This window comes from Eleutherodactylus coqui, chromosome 5 (assembly GCF_035609145.1).
Source record: "Eleutherodactylus coqui strain aEleCoq1 chromosome 5, aEleCoq1.hap1, whole genome shotgun sequence".
NCBI lineage: Eukaryota > Metazoa > Chordata > Amphibia > Anura > Eleutherodactylidae > Eleutherodactylus > Eleutherodactylus coqui.
The window spans coordinates 124,482,725-124,506,385 of NC_089841.1; the positions used below are offsets into that span (position 1 = coordinate 124,482,725).

At 40.8% G+C, this 23,661-nt stretch overlaps 1 protein-coding gene across 1 annotated transcript in view; it reads left to right on the forward strand.

The window, feature by feature from the left end:
• HSD17B4 (hydroxysteroid 17-beta dehydrogenase 4) overlaps positions 1-23,661 on the forward strand; it is a 269,906-nt gene that overhangs the window by 199,185 nt on the left and 47,060 nt on the right. Inside the window, exons 18-20 of the mRNA XM_066603105.1 lie at positions 13,186-13,255; positions 16,049-16,155; positions 19,938-20,024. Of these exons, the coding sequence (XP_066459202.1) occupies positions 13,186-13,255; positions 16,049-16,155; positions 19,938-20,024 (264 nt within the window). The remainder of the gene's footprint in view (positions 1-13,185; positions 13,256-16,048; positions 16,156-19,937; positions 20,025-23,661) is intronic.

Below are 23,661 nucleotides of genomic sequence, written 5' to 3' on the forward strand. Positions count from 1 at the left end.
AAAACCAAGCAAATGCTAATATTTACGGTACTTTATATACCCTTCCAGACCTATACTACCCTACTCACTATGTAACCTCTTCAGAGAATGTGCTTTTACGCTTCTAGGGATGTGTTCTATATGTGGATCCTAGTGGTTTTGCACTTATTACACTGAATCGTTGATCTGTTGAATATTCTGGAAACTGTTTTGAAAAGGGATTCCTAGGAGGGTGAGAATGCCCTTTGAATAATTTGCTAAGCGAGGAGGACCGGAATCACCCAGTATATAGAGAGGGAGATAATCAACCACATGGCAGCTTGCTATATATAGCAAACATTAACTTGTCTTTTAACCTGTTGTGATAGCTTGGTTTATGCATTGTAGAACATCGTAGTTACGATACGCTAGTCATGTTACTGATTGCTATATCTGTTACATTGCTATAGTCCAATGCATTTGTTGGTATATGCACTATTTGTAAAAAAAAAACAAAACAAACAAGTATCTAGAAGTTGATTTGCTGCAGAATCCGTCATGCAGTTACATCTCAGGCAGATATGCAAATGGTTAGTTGTAATGGCATGACTAAATGAATGTTCTTGCCATCTGAGGCCCTTAACGTCGCTGGGTATTTTTCTCCTAATTATAATTGCAGTTTAAGGCAGAATATAATCCCAGGAAAATAGGATATTGAGAGAAATCGCAGACTTTTTAAAAGTGTTTATTTAAAATAATTGTCCTAAAAGAACAACCTACCTCTGTCTATATTCTGTATTGGAGAACGTGTTAGAGGGCTCCCTCCCTCCAGAAACTCCCTTTATTGTCCCAGCGGAGAACTGATAGATCGCACTTTGCTAAAAGGATGAACCTGGTGGCTTTGTGTCCTTCACTTTACTTGTCCTTATACACACCATAAACAAAATAAAAAGCCGGATGTACTGAAATAAGTGTATAATACCAGTTTGAGCTGTTTTTCCCGTACTACACTGCTTATAAATAATAAAGGCAGTGATGAAACAAAGAAATGCATCACTTTTCTATATAGTCACCATAGTTTATACAGAATAAATGTGATCACTTGAATGGCTCATGCCCACAAGCAACGGGGAATACACCCGCGGACCTGCGCTGCGGGAGTACCACGATCAAAAACAAAGTGCATGCGAGTGATCGAGGATTTATGCGGTCTCCATTAATGCTGTGTTAATGGAGACCTCCCGCAGCAGAAAATAAAACGTGACGTGATTTTTTTTACCCACTCCGATGTGAGCATTGGCAGACAGAAAGCTACTAGGTTTAATAGAACCTAATAGCGGCGGACTTCACACACGATTTTCCGCAGCGAGAAACGCGTAGCGATTCCATCCATGGGCATTGACCCTAAGGATGTGCTTCTCACAGTAACTCATTTACTATGTCTAGATAACAGGTTCTAGTCGAAAAGATGTTTACTTGTGACTTTTCTGTTTTAGTCAGTGCATACTGTACATGGAGACTATTAAAAGGCAGTTCTGCCCAATGAAACCAATTTTGAAATTTTATAGCGTGCTCCTCTTTCGCCTACTAGTGACTATGAAATGATGATAAAATTCCCTTAGGCACATATTAATTGTTCCATAGCAATAACTTGCAAGGTTTCCATTCTAAAAGTCTAGAGAGAACAACAGTATGACTGCAGACTCATAAGTACTTTGGCTGTTATAATGTGTTGGCAGTAGCAAAAGACACCTGAAGAAAATAATTAGGTTGGATTTGGAAAAGTTTGTTTTATATGCATTTGTGCCTGTTTTTATATTCCGTTTTACCAGGTAGTAAAATATCTTTTTCCTATTTAAAGTACTGCTGAATAGCAAAACAGTAGCACCTCACCTTGTCTGGGTTGGAAAGCAACGGTCACCGGCTCTGACCTTTTTTGTATCTGTGAATACTATAAAGTGTCAAATGGTAGGATGGCTGTAACCTCTATGGAAGGCAGATAGAAAAACTGAAATCTGCAGTTATGTATAATAAATATTTAAAGGACTAGTACACATTCTATACTTTCCATGTATGACTTTTTGCCGTAAATCTATTTGCCCTTTCTTTCGTCTATTGAATACGAGAAAGGTCTTTCCCATGGACGAGTTCTTGCAGGCTGCTGAGAATTTCACTACTTACAACCTGTAGCCTGCAGATGCTAGTCATCATATTGCAGCATACAGACTTTACCACAAGCTGCACCTGCAGTTCCAATGCATAGTATCAGAGGCTTTTGAGACGAGGCAAAATGCCCACTGAGCTCTGAACTTGCAGTGACGCCAGCATGAATGCCAGAAAAAACAAGTCTTAATGTTTTGAAAGTTACTACATGCTGACTTGACTGTCCAAAGCTACTCACTTGGTCAATGAAAGCAGGTGTATAGTGGCTTAGACCAGTGTTTCTCAACTCCAGTCCTCAAAACCTCCAACAGGTCATGTTTTCAGGATGTCCTCCGTATTGCACAGATGTCATTATTGTCAGTGCCTCAGACATTACCACAGGTGTTCTTACTACAGGATATCCTGAAGACATGACCCGTTGGTGGTCCCTGAGGACTGGAGTTGAGAAAAACACTGTCTTAGACCAATGATGTCTACTGATACAGTGTATGGCAGTCAGAGAAGTTGGTGTTGCCATCTTTGTTTCTGGACTGGAGAATCACATTCAGTTTCTCAGTTTTTTTCTTTACTGCCATGTGTAGCATAATGTTTGAAAAAAATGCAGTATAGCATAAAACCAGCTTAAAACCGCACATAGATAATGCAACGTGGGAATTGATCATCCTGTTTTGGACAAGTGAGTACTGTGTTATGCCACAAAAATTGAATAACGCCTTGAATTGGTACCACATATGCCAGTTCCTGTGCTTCTGCATTGCGTGATGTTTTGCGGATGCAGAAAAAGGAATCAAATCTAGCAGATTGAGGCGGTATGAAGGGAATATCAAGACGCCTCTTCCTGATGGATCCATTTTTGGCTTTGGGGGGAACAATGAGAATGAATAAAAAGCTTTACCTATTCTTCATGTCATTTGAACACCTGCTTAAAAGTAATATTTACACTTTAATGTGCAGTAAGTGCCGGACTTCTGCATTTGTTGTGCAAATATGAACATTCTCCATCTATGATTTTTGGTATTGGTAAGTCCCGATACAAATAATTAAGCAGTATGTGCCACCCAGCACAAGCGACAAGGTTGTCTTGCTAATTCTAGCCATAGAGAACAGCAATGTGATATTTTCATACACATGAAGAAGGAAAATGCTCACAGGGTGATACAATATTAACAACTGTGCTAAACTCTCAAATGCTTTTAAGGCAATAGTTGCTGTAAGACGGCTTTACGTTTACTTATGGACATGAAGTTAATCTTCCAGAGTAATGATTGCGGACTATAATGAAGTGATTGCATTGGCTTTTGTGCAATAAAGTCAGAAACATGGAATTGTTACTGAGCGATCAATAATGTTGTACATGACACTTCTGTCGCTGCACCTGGAATGAAAGCCGTTTACTGCGCTCTTCGCTGTGTATTACCACTTCTATTATGCTGCATAATAGAATAAAAGCCGAGATGCCGTTAAGCAGAATCTAAATATAATTATATCCTCTATATGTTGGCTGCTTTCATTTTCATTTTCTAAGCAGCAAACATCCTTAATTCTGTTCCACATAAGGGAATAATGTGTTAACGCATTAGTGAAAGCGAGTTCTAGTTAAACTATTTATGGGTATTTTACTTTTTTTGTGGTCGGCTTATTTTATCTATTTTGACATAGAATTATGCTAAACTGTAATATGTCCCTCGACTTTTTGCAAGCCGTTACTGGACTCTGACACCATGGTTGAAATATTATATGATGTTTTACTCCTATGCATATGAATTAATTGCAATAAAGAAAGTGCATGTCTTGTAATGTGTTTCTATCACTACCTACTATTACCTGCCTTTATAGAGCCCCTGTCTGTCCCTTTTGTCACACTTAACAGCACACTCAGACCCTACCTTTTTTTCTCCAGCTAGGGCTGGCTGCCACAGTCTATCCTGCCCCTCCATTTACCTTAACACATGTAGGAGGAGTTACACAAAGGTGGCCCGGGTGACACTAGTGTGCTGCCTGATCCCTGCTGTACAGCCTGGTCTCTTGGGGCTGTGCTTACTTGTAAGTAGTCTACTAGTCTCCTTTCCCCGCTTGCTGGTGCCAAATGGGAAGTAGTAGTGCTGGCTATTTGGAGTGGGTGGAAGAGGGGAGGGCGGCAGCAAAGCCATGTACAAAGAGAACTCTCCAAAAATGTAATCAGGTCGGTGACTAGCGACACACCCAATTGCACCTCCTGTTTTGAGATGTGCTGATCTTGAGCTTTGTGTATGCCAGGCTTATAAGGACACATCCACTAGCACTGGAGTACTGCTCAGTTATGCTAGTGTGTAATTCTGTGGATTTACATGCATGTACAGTATTACCCAACATTTCACCCTATTTGTGCCACCAAAACAATATGTATCACCGTTAATATGTGCATACTGTGCACTTATGGCATAATCAAACTACTGAGCAATAAAACTTCAAGAATTCAGATTCGTTCAAGGTAACTTGAAATCCGTGTCCACATTTCCAGATATTAGCTACAATATCACTTTGTGCCAAATGTCTTTTTTTCAGTGAGTTGTGTGTGTGGCATAAAACTATGATTCCATTGAAAACTCATCCCAAAAGTGAGATTCCTCTTGGTTTAGGATGGTAAAAACATTATAGGGGTATTCCCAGATTTAAAATTCATCACCTAGCCACAGGACCTTTAAGGCTGCGCTCCGTTCAAACACGATGGAACTGCTAGACGTAGATGAGCAATGTATTTGGTGGTTCAGTAGTGTTTTATTTGGGCATCAGTACATTTGCCTTAACACCATTCCATTCAAATGGGAGGCATGGGACCCCTGTTCTCATGATTGGTGGGGGGACTCTGTGGTTAGATTCTACAGATCAAACGCTTATCCCTTATCCTGTGGTGAGGTGATTAAGTTGGCATTCTGGGAATACACTTTTACTAACGGCCCTTTTAGACGTACCCATATTTTTTCTTGAACTAATTACATCATCGTTAGCTCGTTTGCTTGGGCACTCTGTTTATACAAGGAGATACATTGTTGGCTCGTTCAAACAAGAAATCGCTCAAAATGGTTTCGTTTTTCACATTCTCTGTATAAGTGAATGAGAGCGACTGAACAATCGCTGTTTAAACCAAACGATAAGTGAATAATTATTTTTATGCCGGCATAAAATGAACAGCGAGCGAAAAGCAATCATTTGAACTTTTTTTTTTTGAACGCTAATTGTTTAGTCTAAAACCACCCTATGCAGTAAAGGGCATAGTACTCCTTATTTATCTGAGCCCTTAATGGTCATTACCACCATCTCTATGGTGTCTAGTTGGATCCTACTTTGAGGACCAAAGTATATTACTATACTGTAGTTGGCATACTTATGTGTATTCTTCTATACATATATTCCTGGACGTAACTATGGCAAACAGAATGAAGATATGTTGTTTACTTTGGTATCTGTATTCAGAGAAATGGAAAAATTGAGCACAATAGAAATAAATGTTCCATTGCAAAGTTACTTTTTTTTAGCACCAAACTTAGTGGGAAAAAAAATAGAACCTTAAAGGGGTTGTCCCGCGAAAGCAAGTGGGGTTATACACTTCTGTATGGCCATATTAATGCACTTTGTAATATACATTGTGCATTAATTATGAGCCATACAGAAGTTATTCACTTACCTGCTCTGTTGCTAGCGTCCCCGTCTCCATGGTGCCATCTAATTTCAGCGTCTAATCTCCCGATTAGACGCGCTTGCGCAGTCCGGTCTTCTCCCTTCTGAATGGGGCCGCTCGTGCTGGAGAGCTGCTCCTCGTAGCTCCGCCCCGTCACGTGTGCCGATTCCAGCCAATCAGGAGGCTGGAATCGGCAATGGAACGCACAGAGCCCACGGTGCACCATGGGAAAAGACCTGCGGTCCACCGTGGGTGAAGATCCCGGCGGCCATCTTCGCAAGGTAAGTAAGAAGTCACCGGAGCGCGGGAATTCGGGTAAGTACTATCCGTGTTTTTTTTTTAAACCCCTGCATCGGGTTTGTCTCGCGCCGAACGGGGGGGGGGGCTATTGAAAAAAAAAAAACCCGTTTCGGCGCGGGACAACCCCTTTAAATGTCCCTCACCATACACATGCCAAGTTTGCATAATACCTGTATTTGGATAGAATGTTTTCTTATGACACTTTGAGGACTGTTTTATCATTTGCTAAGATGAGAGATGAAAGTAAAAAGTTTTATATAAAGTTGTAAGCAATCACTGAGGCTGCAGTATATTAAAATCACAACACGAACACTACCGGTAGGTCGCGCTGTGAGCAAATTTAAAAGCCAGCTGTCCCTTAGCTTTTATATGAAAAATACTAGTTTAATCTTTTGCTATTTTTAGTTTTTTTGTTTTACTTTTTCTAGTAAAAGGACTACAAAACCTGCAATTAAATTTCAGCTGTAAGACTTTAGATTAGATGATTAAAATTAACAATATTTGCTATTTACATGCATCTTTACTTAGAGGGCTTTCCGGTACTAAACTATTGATAATGTATCTTCAGGATAGGTCATCAGTAGTTGATTAGTGGGGGTCCACCACTTGGGATCTGTGCCAATCAGCTGACTAAAATGACAGCAGCATTCAATCCATAATACACACGCTGTGCATTGTATAGGGCTCGTGCCTAGTATAGCAGCTCAGTCTCATTCACCTAAATGTGACTGAGCTATCCTGTGGCCATTGTGGCGAATGAACTTAACGTCACATGTCTGAGAAGAGACGGCAGTGCTCACTTGAGCGCTGCAGCCTCTTAAATCAGCTGATTGGCAGGGCTCCACTGCTCGAGATCCCCACCAATCAACTACTGATGACCTATCCTGAGGCAATGTCATCAATAATTTCAGTGGTGGGAAACCCCTTTGATATGGAGCCACCTGTTGCTCTAAAGTTATATCATTGTGGGCATCCACCTACTGAGCTGATTTGTTGGTGGGCACTCGTGCTCAGTCACTCTCCTTACTGCCAGATCCTCATTCCTTTACAGATAAACAGAGGTTCACTACACCAAACATCCTATACAAGTTGCCTGAACCCCACTTGTCAGGGAAGGACCAGAGCTTCCTGAGCAGTAGCACAGTAAAGAGAAGATTGGTTGTGTGAAAATGGACACTATCTTTTTTTCAGTGCTCCTTACTCTAGGTATAACCAGTACCTAAACTTCTGGAGATTAACTTACTGAGGAGAGTGGAACTATGTTTATGGTTGCCAAAGGGAGGAGGAGACTGACTGATAGTGATGTGCTGCAGGGAAAGTGAAAGACCTATAGAGTGCATGCAAGTGGTTTAGTAAGTTGTAGGCAGTTATAGGTCAGGAAAGGTATAATTTCTCCTTAAGGAGAACACCTAGAAAGTGTGTGAGGAGACTTATGAGGCCATCTAAGCTCCCCTGGAAAATATGCAAACTGAGAGATGGAACAATACCTCTGAGGCACCATCTATTGGAAAGCAGCATTCCTGCAAGTCAATGTCCGACTCTTTAAAACCAGCCTTATAACAATCAGGAGGGGCAATCGCCCTGAAACAGTTGTCTGGGAATTGTGAGCAAAAGCTGGAATAACCATACACAGTCATTATTATAAGTAGCTTTGTTTATTATGGCATTGAAGTGATTGAAGTGAGTATTTAAGGAAACAGCAAGTAGATCAAACAAGAATATTAGAGAGAAGTGTTTTGGATACTAACCCTGGGAACTAGATTTCCCATGGGAATGAACATAAAACAGACCTTCTGTATATCTACTAAGTTAATGGGGAATTTTTCTGAAAAATGTATATACAAAGTTTTTTTGTTTTTTTTTCTTTTTTCTTTCTTTTCTATGCTAGAATAATTAGCATTTACCATGAGCATTAGTAAATCAAGTAACAAGCTAAAACCAATTTGACACATGGGAAATACAAATGTATTGCAATGCTGTGACAGTGCATAAAAATAGTGATAACTTTCAAGACAAGATGTAGTGGGTTGTTTTTGAGGAACTCCTACGTAATGCCTATAAATGAATACAGTTATAAGAAGGAGAAAGATATTAAAGGAAGAACGGACTATTGAAATAAGGGTTAAATGGTGGTTTCACGGTCTCTATGGGAGCAGGGATGTGATAGCCACACATTAACCTTGGAAAACATAAGGGGGTTAAAAATCAGGTGGTTTTAATGAAGTTTGTTTTTAAGGAGACTGGCTGTAATGTTGAACTGAGGTGAACAAGATTTTGAGCAAATCGAAACGCGTTCTCCATGAAGATTTTAAAGCACTGATAGATCAATAAAGCAGGAAAACCTTTTTCACAAAGCCCAAGATCCTGAATATTTTGTTTGCACATTATCATAAAGCTTGCTTTAAAAAGTCTGGCATTGACTTGCAGGAATGCTGCCTTCCAGTAGGTGGTGATGCAGACGTAATGTTCCATCTTTCCATTTGCATAAAGGAAAAAATGAAAAGGGTATAAAATTGAATGGAAACCATGCAGAGTAGTTTATAGTAGCGGTTACTGGCATTTTAGAATTTTGGAATTTTTTTTGATGTCTGGGGCTTCATGGTATAACCCTTTTAAATTCATCTTCAGTTCAGACCAGTAAATTCTGCTAAATGACAACATTACTATCTGTATGTTTTGTTTTGTTTTTTTCTTCAACAAATGCAACATTTAATTATTAGATGACATTAAATAGCATGTTCTAACGTGCGCTCGATAGATAGGTAAACAAGGAGATACTGCTGTTTAGAATTTCTTTAAAAAGGCTGTGTTTGACTATAAAAATAATCTTTGGAACCATTTAATTATAACTGAGATACATTGTGTTTTTGTTTTTCCTGTATTTGACACAGACCGTACTTTTGTTTGTACCTTTATCCTGTAATTACAGGGATAGCAGCCGATTGAGGCACTGTGGAGGTGCTTGCCTTCCAGGCTATAAAAGCCTAGATTTAGGCTGGGTTCACATGGGGCGTATTCCCGTCGGAAATCGCACGGTTTGGCCGCAGCAAAAACCGCAAGATTTCCGCCGGGAGAACCACCGCGGCGGCTTTGAAGCGGCCTGGCCGCTCGCTTTTCCGTTGCGGCCGGCGCTCCATAGAGGAGAGCGCGGCCACGACGAAAATAAGCAAAAAAGAAAAGTAAATAGACATGCGGTTTCAGCCGGACTTACCGCAGCGGATTGGCCGTCCCGTGTGGACGAGATTTCTGAGAAATCTCGTCCACATGGCTGGCTAATCCCGAGATTAGCGGCCGTCGGCGGATTTGCCGCTACAACGTTCCTTTGTAGAAAACATTAAGTATGCAGATGGGGTTAAACACAGAGCAGAAGGATGTTGGAGCATTAGCTGAAGAACTACCGAAATTCAGTTGTAATGAAAATGAAAGTCTTTTGCACAATATGCTGGGCTGTGTCCTCCGGGGAAATATCTGAAATTGGGCAAAACATGTTTAATTTACTTTGCAGATTAATTTCTATGTGATAGTTTACAACAACGGTTTGCCTTAAATCTGTAAGAATTTTTGCAGTTCAACATAGGCATAAACCTACAAAAATATCGATACAAAAGTTGCTTCATACCTATTGTTCCTATCACTGCCATCTGCTTCTACATTTTTCTTACATTTGGCTCTTGGCCTTTTTACCTTTTGCCTTACTTTACCTCCTATATAAGCAAATTCTAAGGATAATGCCATTTAAAACTACATAACACAACATTATCTTCATCTAGTTGAGGTAGTAGTATTTACCCCAGTTTAGCTTGATTTCAGATGCTTAGGCTGACCGCGAGTCAAACGGCTTAAATAGCAACAGCAAAGGAGAAAAGCCGCCTCCTTAACACTTTTTTTTTTCAAAAAAATCCCTAAAATTACAAATGGCAGGTACCGTGTGACACTATGGCTACACTCACGTGTTTTAAAAGACACTTCTTTTTTTGATCACAGCCTGCTTGTTCACGTTCTGTTTTCACCTTCTCTCTATTCCCCTCTCAACTATTAGTACACTGTGCTTCAATCTGTGACAAGACTAATGGACTTCATTAGCTAGCATTTTCTATCCATAGATGCATGGACAATATGTCATTTTCTGTTTGTGGTACAAGGCTTGCCAAGGTGGACCTTCTGGGTTGCTATTGGACTTGGCTAAGGGTTAAACCAGAGAGCAAAGAGATTGTGTGCATTCTTCACCGTTAACCTCCGCAGAGAGTTGTGGACTTTTCCACAGTGAATCCCTAGAACGCTAACCTTAGAGTATTCCCCCTTAGCAGCAGATAACATGCTGAAGGACGAACACCAATGAGTGCTACTAAAGCAATAGATGGAAATCCTAAGCAAAGTTTAGGCCAAGTAGAGTTCTTGTATAACTGTATATGGGCAGAAGACCAGGGCTGGCGGCAGATGAAAGTTGCAGTCAGAAAGCGAGCACTGTGATTTCTTGCAATGAGCTATTCCTGGACATGTTTCACCAGTAGTCTGCCATCATATGTATATCCCATTGTCCGCAGTCCTGTTCTTCCACGGTCCTTATTTCCTGGTGAAATCGTTCACCCTGTTCATCACTTACGTCACCGAGACAATCTGGAAATCCATCTAAAATGACTGCAGGTCCTGCAATCTGATGATCATGTTACACCCAAGTGTTCAGGAACAGAAGTAAGCGTATGCTCTACAAGTTCACCGTAGTTTATGGCCTTATAGTTCCCAATGAAATACTTTACAACCATACAAAACAACGACCGTGCATGCACCTCAAAGTTAGCCACTGAATCTTGGAAACGTTGTTTTTTTTATGAATTCCCGTATTTTTTGGTCCATCAAATTTACCTGCTTTTAGCCTCTCCATGCTCACCGCTGGAAAATTTCTACAATTGTAGCTGATACACGTTCCATTTCTCTGCAATGTCTTTACACATTGTTTCATCAAACCAAGTTTGATGTGTAGTGCGATATGTACCATATGTACTAATAGTAGGCAAATGCTGGGAAATGAAGAGAATGTAACAAAAATAGATAATAAAGTCAGAAAATATCTCAAAAAGTAGAACAAAATGGATGGTATTTTTGGAATCAACAGCACAAAAATACTCAAAATAAGGTCTAAAATTCCAGGCACCATGAAATTTTTTTTTTGTTCCCTAGCGTTATCATTTACGTTCTCGCTGGATCGCAGGAATCTGAACGATAATGTTTTAGGGTAAATTCTGTCAGCAACTGAGCAACTATTGATAATTCTTTCGCTCCGTTTTTGCAGGCTTAAAAGTCAAATGACAGTTGGCCAGCATAAACAGGCCAACATTCATTTATGAATGACGACCTGTTTACTGTGAATGGAGGAGGCCGGCTGGAACGATCTCCAGTGTGCTCTGCCTTCATTCACTGAGCAATCTTCCCTCCCGTATCAAAGCCCAGTTGTGATTATCGCTGGTATAACTGTCAGACACTGAAGAGCCTGACCGTCATCCTGTGTAACAGGACCCTTAAGAATCTGATACAGGAAAGACATCCGTGGAGGACAGCGACCGCTTGATAGAGAATGATGTGCACGAAGGGAAGCACGGCAGTAAAGTCAGAAAAAGATACAGCTTTCAAAACTTGGAAATCTTTTTCAATCTATTCCTGCAACTAACAGCAGTGAGGAAATAAATGGCATCAACTCTTCCTACTATCCCCATCTTGAAATGAATGAAGTGAGTAGCCTGCAAACGAATGAAATGAGCTAACATCAATCATAAAATACTAATTTTTTAGTGCTACATTAGAAATGTGAATTTACACATTGAGCTGCATATTCTAGGCAGTTTTTATTGGATCACTGGAGGACTAGATCATGATTTAAGTGTAAGTATACTAAAGGAAGGCTTTCCTAAATTAACTTGAATATATATGTAAATTGAAACTGAAATGTAGCAAAAACACATGGGTATTTCCTTTTAACATTCGTTTGTTTTTTTAAACTGCTCTGGACTATTACAATATTTTGATGGATTTTGGATGTCAAAGGAGCAATGTCCTTTGACTGCCTTTGATGTGATATTTTCTTATAAAATGAATCTGGTATGAAAAAACCACTATCTCACTAATATATATATATATATATATATATATATATATATATATATATATATATATATATATATATATATATATATATATATATATATATATATATATATATATATATATAATAGTACATATAATGGAAAAGCCATTAATCCATTCCGGATTGTGACGCTCTTCCACTGATTTCAATGGGCATGGTGTTGCCCCATTGAAAGCAATAGAACGCCGGCATCCCTGCAGTGATTTTCGGGGAAGAGCTTTAAATATAAGCCCTTCCGTGAAAGCATCCCTTGCTGCAGTAAATAAATAAATAAAATATATACTCACCTGTCTGCTCTTAAGTCAAAGCAAAAATTCGGGAGAGAGCCTGCTCTCGTCAAAAAGCTTGCAAGTTGAGGCACTCTTAACCCATGGTATCACTGTGTGTGTGTATATTAGAAATAAAATCGTGACTTTGGTCCTGTAGGTTACTGTGACCGTACAGTTGTAAGAAGTCCAAATCTACTGTTACTCTACTGTTCTTGCATGTGTAGCGATGGAGTGAAGTTCATGAGCGGGGAGAATAGTCACGGGATGGAGCCATGACTGCTCGTCTCCAGATGGACTAGGTTGACAAATCTTTTGCTATTTGCAAACCGTGAGAGACCTGCCAATCTAAGAGATTTGGAAGGGTAGAAGCAGGCAGACAGGCCCCACCTCTGTGACTATTTTTCCCACTCTTCTTGTTCATTCTTTTTTTCTGAAGTGTTTCAGAATAAATCCTAGAGTACATCTCTGTAATATGACTTCATGCTGTCTCTGGTTTGGGCAGCAGGAACCTACTGACTGGTTCCCTTTACAATTAACAGGCTACTGCAAATTAGGTTCTGATGAGTGCTGAATATTAAACTTAAGTGTATTTAATTAAAGAAGAAATGTGTTTCAGAGATGCTAGGTAGAAGCTGAGACGCAATTTTGATTGAATTGGATCTAGCAGTGATTGATGCTTTTGCTCCCTCCTCCCTTAGGCCGCTCTGTACCGCCTCAGTGGTGATTGGAATCCTCTGCACATTGACCCCAGCTTTGCTGCAATGGGAGGTAAGTGAATAAGATACTGTAATTTTAAAGCGCCCATTGCATTTTCTCTTGTTTCATTACATTATTGTATTGCATCCATGGCATTGTAGGTTAAAACCACAAGAAAACAACATGCCATCTCTGTAACCTGTGTGCACAGCAGGTACTGGGGGCTGTTGTCACATTAGAAGCAGCTAGTAGTTTCCAACTGTCTATAACATTGCATATATATATCTCATAATAACTGGTTGGTGATTTGTTAGAGACACATAAGAGGTACTCCATAATTAACTTTTAGAGCGCAGAGGATCATAATTTTCTTCTCTGATTACAGTGTAGTGTGTGCGCTTACTCGATCTTGGTAAATCCTACCTATTAAAGCACAATTACGCCTAAAGTGTCAAAGTGAAGCTGCTAAAAAGAGCTGCTAATGAAACTTTGACAAACATGCATTACATTTTTCTGCTCTCCCTGTCAGTCACTTCATGGGAGAGCACTGTATACTACCTAGCCTAAAAAATAAAGGGGTTGGCTGGTCAACCGAAAAAAATGAAATAAATTAATTGCATAATGCCAGAAAATCAACAGTGACGCTTTAATGTTGACCTGTACCTCTGACATCCGTGTCCCCAAAGGTGACCCAAGGGGACCCAAGAGTGCGGCATTTATCATTGGGACAAGACGTCCGATCTACTAATTATGACTTCCCCCTCCAGTTCACCCCGTCCCATAGACAGAATGTCACATCGTCCATTGTAGACGCTGCCTGTGCCTGTCTGAATGTATCATTTATGCAGACAATGCTCAACTGGCGGCAAGACATCTCTCCATGTGAACAAGGGAATGTGCTGTTGACGAATGCGAACTGGAGGCATACTAGCATCCATCTGCATGTAATCCGCAGTAATGTACACCAATCGAAATGCTGTATTGTCAATTGGCGTTTATTTATGGGTGTAAGATTACTATTCGTTCTTGCCTAGGTGCTCAAATACTAGAGCCTGCCACAATGCCCATATAGTAAAATAATTACCTGTTCTCTACCTTTTCTGTCCTGATGATGTCTTAGGCCATCATGGCAGCAGACATCTGCTCAACAGGGCACCTTGCATTCAGGTCCCGTGTAAACCGAAGTTGTCAAAAACTGCCCCTGCAGTGCTGCTGTCTGCAGCTAGCCATTGCTATGTGCTCACTTTGCTGTCTATACTAGCCTCAGTCATAGAAGGTGGAAAAAGGCAATAGGCAGTCCTTCTAGACTCAAAGGCTGGTGGCACCCTCCTTCACTGGAGGAGAGTAATGTGCCTTGAAAAGACATTATAGCTTTCTGAACCTAAAGGCCATCCTTGACCTGCTAGTCTTAGCTAAGTTCATGAGCTATTCACTGGGCATTTTCATGCATTTATATGAGAAACCTGCCATACTATCCATTAGCTACTTGTAATACAGAAAAGTACTTCAGCACCATTTAAATGGAGGCTGTCATCAGAAAATGACCTATTACATAAATAACTTTTGTGTTAAACATATTTAAGAATTTTTGATTATTTTTTAATTTCTTTTGCAATTTAAAAATATTTTTTTACAAATCATCAAATCCTGCATTATTAACACTGACAACCAAGTTTAAGGCCTCATGTCCACGGGCAAAATATGATTTAAAATCTGCAGCGGATCACCCACATGTGGATCCGCATCCCATAGGGATGCATTGACCACCCGCGGGTAGATAAATACCCGCGGATGGTCAATAAAAGTGAATTAAAAAAAAAAAATGGAGCATGAAAAAAAAAAGTGACATGCTCCATTTTCGTGCGGGTTTCCCGCGGGGACGGCTCCCGCAGGCTTCTATTGAAGCCTATGGAAGCCGTCCGGATCCGCGGGAGACCTAAAATAAGAATAACTTACCCGCAGCAGACCAGGCAGGTCTTCTCTTCTTCACGGACGGATCTTCTTTCTTCCGCCCGGCGGATGTGCCCGGCGCATGCGCGCGGCACGCTGCCGGCGTGCCGAGTACATCTGCCGGCCGGAGAAAGAAGATCCGGCCGTGAAGAAGAGAAGACCTGCCCGGTCCGCTGCGGGTAAGTTTATTCTTATTTTCAGCGCTCATGTCCGCGGGGCAGGAGGGACCCGCTACGGATTCTCCATGGAGAATCTGTAGCTGGCCTGATTTTCCCTGTGGACATGAGGCCTAATACTAGTCTGCCACTTCCTGTTCTGTAGAGAAAGCTTTGCAGCAGTCCTCTCACTAACATCACAGACAGAATTACACTGACAGGTAACACCTGTATGTAGAGAACACAGGATCCACTATTCAAAATAGGTGATCAGCTGTGACTATCTATTCATCCGCCCTGCAATTGTCAATTCTATGAATGGCCCATGAAGCTGCTGTAAAGCATATCTCTAAATATAGCTCAGGCAATATGACAGCCTTCATAGTCATATATAGACAACAGTATAAATAAATTCTACAATTAGAAAATGAAAACTGATTAGAAAAATGTTATTGGTTTCTCTATTTGGTTTTAATTAAATTAAATAAATATTGTGATATTGTCCCTTTAAGATCCATTTTATGCACATGGAGTTCTGGTTTTCAGATTAGACTGACCGCATTCCATTTCAGTGCAAGTTTCCGTAGCATTTTTCCTTGAATAACTGTAAATATTTAACGTATAGTCAATGAACGAGGTTAAGAATCTTGAAGAGGATAAATCAACGGTTATGGCTCCTCCATTACTTTGTATGTTGATGTAAATGTAATACAGAATACTTGAGATTAAAGTTTTACTCTGCAGTGGTTCCTCTCCACAGGATTTGAAAGACCAATATTGCATGGTCTGTGCTCTTTTGGATTTTCTGCCCGGCATGTTTTGAAGCACTTTGCAAATAATGATGTAACCAACTTTAAAGCAATAAAGGTACAATATAGCACTTGACATTTTGTTTCTGAATTGTAAGATTGTTCAATATGAAATCACTTAGATAATGTGCCGCAAGAAAAATATCACTGTCTGGGTAATTTAATACATTCATTGTGTACTTTGTAGTTAGCTGGATTGTAGTTTTTTGAAGTAGAGAAAATATGATGTAACATCAGTTGAGTGGTGTGAAAGCCAAGGTTGATGGTTGAACAGCTGTTAAAGGTATAATTGTCTGAACGATCGTTATGCCTATGCAGCCATACCCATTTTACTCCACGTTGCCCGTTAGTCTTTCAGACTACCCATATATGTTCATGAACTACTGATTTCTTTCCAAATGATGACAGTCTGGCCTTGGACAACTTATATGATTATCTGTTGCTAAGTTTTACTTGATGAGATCAGTTCGCTTGAACTCATCAGTTTTGATCAACTCTAAACAGTTTATGGACACCTTTATTATGTAACAATGTAACAACATCAACTGTATATTAAATGGGGAATGTTGACTCTTTTTTGCAGGACTGCAAAATAGCATGCAGCCAGGTATCAAAAGAAAATATCTTTTGTACGTTAGCTATTGATATGGGCTTTAAAATATATTTGGTCTCTCCACTAGACGACAGGGGGAAGAAGAGAGAATAGTGATGATAACGCTGGCAAAATGGCATTAAAATAACCAAAAACACTGTCCCCATACTACATACACCTAATTAAGGTTGGGACATGGACACAAAAATATCGATAGTATCGATTATCGCTGAACAAACTATCGATTTGTTGTAAAAGATCGGTGGAAAACTATCGATATTTTGATATATCGACTTTTTAAAATGCTGTATAAAAATAAAACAGGTCTGGGGTTAATAAAGCAACAATCAACAAAAAAAATTAGTTTTCATTTAAAACTTTAAACTGTTGAATTTATTATTAACTTCGAACTATTAATAACATGGAAATATATTAAAGTTACAAATGACAATAAAAAATTACAGATGACCCATATAATTAAAATAAGGTATATGAAAAGTTTTTTATCATTGGCCCCAATAATAAGCCAAGAAATATTCATTTGCTGGCATGCTCTCCCTTCACAATGCTCCTTCGAGCAGACCTCATTTCACCAGCATGACCAGGAGTGCAGAAAGATGATTGGAGGTGTAAACACTGAAGCAAGGTTCTGCCAGCTACAAGGAAGCCAGGAGATGGACGCTGGACCTGACGGGATGTGAGCATGATCTCTCTGTGTGTTTGTGGGGCTGCGTTCCCCTTCATTTTTTCAAGTTGCCGCTGAGGGACCAACGGTCTCCATGGCAACTTGTGAACAATGCAGGGCCTGGTAATGCGAACGTAGTGCCCCGAACGCAATTGTAATTGTGTTAGATGGGTCTCCTATCTTTCCTATGGGCACCGCGTTCGTGTTAGACGCTGAACGCATGACATGTCACGTCTCCTTTTGTGGATGCGACTTTCGTGCATTTCAGCGCAGCCCTCCATCTGCATGTGGAAATGCTTTCAGACATGGCGTTGGACGCAATCGCTCAGAGCCCGCGTCTAACCCGATGAACAAACGCATGTGGAAAAGGGGCCGAAGACCCCACTTCTTCGGAGAGTCGTTTTACCTGGAGCAAACCTTATTGGTGACAAAGAGTCACCTCACACTTTCCAGAAGTTTCTAGAACTTGTTTATAAGTTCATTCTTGCCTCGAGCAAAACTACATCCTGTACCAACACAAAGGAAAGGGCAGAATGTAAAGAAAGGAAAATATGGTCACCTGACCACAAGACGCGTTTCTTCTTCACAAAAATCGATATTTCACCTTAAACTATCAATATTACCGATATATTGGACATAACAATATCAATGAAAAGCATCGCCAAAGCATTAGTGATCTATCGATCTTTCGATATATTGGTTTTCGATGTCCCAACCTTACACCTAAATCTGATTTCGCCCTGATGTATCCCTCACACAGTCACCACTATCCATTTGTAGTCCTCCACTGTCTTTCCAGACCTTGCCCTGACACTTGCTCTGTCTCTAAAGTGATCCTGTAGTCAGGAGTGGCATGGATGGGAGAGTGGAGAGATGGGGAGACCCCAATCGATCCCGCCTCCATCCCAGATATGTCACGGATCGACTAATCTGAGTGCTTTCACCACTGTGAACACTTGTCACGGCAGAGCCTCAATCGATCACTCTAGCAGGATTGCAAGCGTGGAGTCCTTCGAATACAGGCGGATTTGTACCATTCCTTCCCAGGCTTTTGCATGCATGCAGAAGGAAAGCTCAAATCACCTCCTGATCCAGGCTAATGACTCCTGCTCTCTACAATACCCACACACACACTGCCACCACCAGCTTTTGTCCACCTCCCGTCCCCTCCCACACACACAGTTTCTCCAGAACACACCTGAGGGGTGGGACAAATGCGTATGTACTTATGAAAAACCATCATTCCCGTTTCGGCCATATCTCCGCAGGACATCCTCCAATCTGGAATATATGCCTGTCATTTATCCAGGCAAGGTTTTATCTACGGATACACCATTAGTGGCTGTTCTGGGGCCTATCACGCTGATTTTCTTAGCAGGCAGCGCTGATAGCATTCTTTCAGCTAGTATTCTGCTGGGACTTCCCAGCGGGATACCAGCTGAAGGCTCTGAGAACAAAGCAGCTATCAGCGCTCCTGCTGTTTCTCAGAGCCATCAGCTCAGCGGGACACCGCTGATAACTGCGAGAACAAAGCAGCTGTTTGCATATACAAAACAGGAGCTTTCTTCTGAGTTATCAGTGGAGTCCTGCTCCGCCTGCATTTAACTCTTTAAGTAGCTAACTAGCTACTTCACAGTTATGCGAAGATGCTCGCTCAAAACTGTGACTCAAACTGTCATTTGTGCGATATTTTTTTTTTGGAGCGATCATCTTTCAGTGTAAATGCACTCTTAGACTCTGTCTCTGATAGAGTCTAATAGAATTACAAAGATGACAGAACTAGGGGCCTCCCCTCCATTAGGTATGACAACCCATTAACACCCCATGTAATTAGAATGACTGGCAGCAATCCAAGGTATGGAAAAATACTGTATTTTTCCATACCTTGGATTGCTGCCAGTCATTCTAATTACATGGACTGCATTTTTTGAGCTTATCTGGTTTGGGCTCTGATACTGGCGTTTGCACTTTTTACTTGCCTGGCTTTACTTGAAGGATTGCTGCAGTGCTGCTGGGAACTTCATTGTTTTTCCTGAACCCATTAACACCCCATGATCGTCTTGCAGGGGCGCCAATAGAGTAACCGATGGAGCCAAGTCCTTCTGTTTTAATACATCATTCGCTATTGACTGTAGCATCTGAGAAGTGGAATGGCAGCGATTGGCGTTATCTAATCAGTTCCATTGTAGGCAAGCATCAGCTGTTGGTTACAACTAACACCCGTTGCTTATGGCAATGGTTCAGCTCCTGAACTTGTTACTGCCCCAGCAATGTAGGAATATGGCCGTTTGCAAGAATAACTAGATGGCAGAACCCTACATGTACAGTGCAGAGCAATAAGTGGTTAATGTAGCACTCTTAATGTAGGCTTGTTCTACAACTATGGCACTTCATCCTACCAGTTGGACTACACTGCCAGCTCTTTAGCATGGTGTGCACCCATGGCCTGTATGGCCTAGGTTCAGAACAGTGGCATCTGATAAGACTTCTATTTATATGTTCCTTTTGTCCATTAATAGAAATTTAAAGTCAAGTCGCCTTTTAACTGATTTTGTCTTTCAAGGTGCGCTTTGCAAAGCCAGTCTTGCCTGGGCAAACGGTACAAACTGAAATGTGGAAAGAGGGCAACAGAATTCACTTCCAGGCTAAGGTCAGTGGAGAACTTGATATTTCTTGATGTTTTTCTCCTAGCAAATCATCTGTCTGTGAATGCATGATATATTTTAGCTTTGTATAGTTTAACCTTTATGCTCTTAGCTGGCGTATTGCAATTTAGCTGAATATTGTAGATTTTTCATAACCTTTTGTTTTGTGCGATTGCTTTGCAGCGCCAACAAAAGAAACTCCTTGATTCAAGCAAAGGCATAAACGATTTCATGTAAAACTTTAGCTTCTAATGTGATCCTGCAAGCCACAGTCACATAAATATCCATCTTTATTGTGTTGTGGAGCTATTGCATTGTTCCAGAATAAAGCAACTATTTGCTTTGTATAATGTGAGTGATGAACATGGCTTGAGGACTAACCACTTTATATAATGGATATATATCCTTTCCTTTAGAGTATTAGACGTTGCAAGTAATAAGGCAAGGAAAGAACTGTGTCCTGCTTTTTGACGTGCCATAAAGCTTCCTGAGGCATTCAGACAGGGCTTATGGGGGACTGTGCTTTATGATTTTAATTCCTTATCGTGTGTTATTCAAATGCACAAATATCAGACAAAGCTCTATTTCTGAACTATTAAAAGGGATGGCTGTCAAGATACCGCTCTCACCTCTACACACTGTGTGGGATATATATATGTAATCCTAAAGCAATGTGTGTGTATATACTGTACTTTCTATAGAGTGGCCTTTGAGGTTTGATGCGGGGTACAATTGAAGGGGACACATTGGTTTGGGATCGGCATAGGCGTCCGACAGGGCTGCATCCTCTCACCCTTTTTGTTTAACCTATATGCGGAGGTGATCATGCGTAAAATGGACCTAGACTAATTGGAAATCGGGGTGAAAATAGGTGGAAGAAACATCAGCAATCTCCATTATGTGGATGACACAACTCAGCTACTTCAGACCTGCTTCTGTTTCTTCCAGCAGATATGTAAGTTTAAAACTGAAAGTGGAAAAATAGGCCTCTACCTGAGTTTAAAGAAGACTAAAATTTTGACAACTGCAAAAAATGGCCGAATTCAAATCAAAATCGACAATGAGGTCATAGAATGCGTGCGAGACTTCATCTTCCTTGGCTCAAAAATTGACCAGGCTGGAGAATATATGCCAGAGATAAAACATAGGATAGCATTAGGATGAAGCACGATGCTAAACATGGACAAAATCTGGAAAAGTAGGGATATCGGTATAGCAACTAATTGCAGGAGAGTGCAAACCACCGTTTTCCCCGTAGCCACGTATGGATGTAAAAGCTGGACTGCGAAAGAAGCTGATAGGAGGATTGATGCGTTTGAGCTGTGGTGCTGGCGAAAGCTGCTGCGTATGCCCTGGATGGCGAGAGTAACAGACGTCCTGAATTGTATAAGACCTGATATATCACTGGAGGGCAAGATGATGGGATTCAGACTTACTTATTTTGGCCATGTAATAGGAACAGTCGCTAGAAAAATCTATAATGCTTGGACAGATCAGCGGTAAAAGAAGACCCGGCTGCCAAAGAACACGATGGCTGATACTGTCAAAGCTGATACTGGTATGGATATCACACAACTGAAAGAAGCAGTGCAAATCCGAAAATTATGGAGGGAGGTCACCTTTAGGGTCGCCGAGGGTCGTAAATGCCTAACAACAACAATTGAAGGCCGGAAAAGATAATAGGCCAATCTGTATATGTTTTCATAAGGAATGGCAATTGGGTAGACCATGTTTTAGTTACTAATAAAGCATAATTAGGCCGGTTTCATACGGTTGAGAATCTCATGCAAGTTTTCTGCGTTGAGAGACTTGTGGAAATCACAAATATGAACCCATTTCTTTTAAATGCAGTCATATATAAAAGCGATGTCATGGCATGTCCCATCTTTTCGCGTTCCTCGGAACGCATTGCCTATTTTCAATGGGACACAATAGCACACATTGCACGCCGTGCAATATGCATGCGAGTGCAATACAAGGTTTCCCATTGAAAACAATACGAAACACTTGCCGATCCTCTAACCTGCCTGACAGCCATGCCGGAGGATCGCTACTTCACAGAAGTAATGGGAGGCATTTTTGCCGAAAAAACTATTCGAATCAGTGTGAAAACGCATGTTGACGAGTGGGATATCATCCTAAAATATCACGCTTACTTGTATCTACGTAGCCTTAGGCTCCTTTTCTGAATTTTTTTTTTCCGATTTCCGTTTTGTCAAGTAATGATTTTGTGTCTGCAGAACATTTGATCCTATTGTATGCAACTAAAATAATCTATGAGAATGGCCATACATACTGATACATAGGCAGGTACAAACCCTAATTCCCAGCAGCTTGCAGAAAGGCAAAATGTTATATGGGAGAGGTAGCACAGTTACAAAATACCAACAGCAACTTACACCCACCATACACTGCGGAAGTTACCGCATACTTGCACACAAATGAGGCTTGTATAGGGTGCACTGCTACAGACACATGTAGTGCCCCATGCAGGCTTACAGCTTATTAGTTACACCCATACTATCAGATCAGGTGAGCTGCCCCACACCTTGAATATACCATTTAAAGCACTGACTTCCTAGGCTCCACCAGCATCTTTGGGCCAAACTGCTCCTACAATAAAATCTGAGGTATTAGTTGATCTTTTGGCCCAAATATGCAGGCTCACAACCCACATCAACTGTGTGCAGTTTAATGTCTTAAAGTACTTTATATTGCCTTTTGCCTTTTCTTGCTGAAAAAAAGTTACTGTTTTACTTTTTTGTGACCTCTCCATTTGGAGACCACAGTATGGTTTTCAGTACAGTGTAGGAGAAAATGGATATGCTTTCACATACTGGCAAATGTATACATACGTCAGGCCTATTATACCCTATGGACACATTCAGCATTTATATCGGGAGCATTCAAACATAAATACTGAAGGTTTGGGAAAATTGGATCAGAACATTGAAAATTTTGGAAAGTGAAAAATATTGTTAAATGATGGGAACAAATAAGCACATTATCCTATCCTCAAGGCAAGGACAACAAGCGTCCACCGCAGAATTCCCAAAGATGTAACCTATTGTACTGTATTAGGCCAAACTGTTGGTTAGGCCTGCTCACACGAGCATATGGTAAAACGCTGCATGTATAAGGCAGGGTTTAAAGCGCGGTATGAGCTGGCGCTATCATGCGGAGTCTTCCTGGTTCCATTTACTTTAAATTTCCTGCTTTGTCACTTAGCGATGTTGTGCATAAGCGCCACATATGTACAGTGTTTAGTGCGACAGTAACGAGAGGGCATCCGCTACATCTAGAGGAAAGCAGGTTTCATCATCAACACAGAAAGGGGTTCTTTACTGTAAGAGCAGTTAGACTGTGGAACTCTCTGCCTGAGGATGTGGTGATGGCAAAATCCATAGAGGAGTTTAAAAGGGGACTTGATGTCTTTCTGCAGCAGAAGGATATTACAGGATATAAATCTTAGGTTAATTGTTAATCCTGGTATACAGGCAGGTAGGAACTATTAGGGGTTGATCCAGGGAACAGTCTGATTGCCATTAGGGAGTCGGGAAGGAATTTTCCCCCCCAAAAGAGCTAATTGGCTTCTGCTGTTGGTTTTTTTTTTGCCTTCCTCTGGATCAACAACACAGGAGG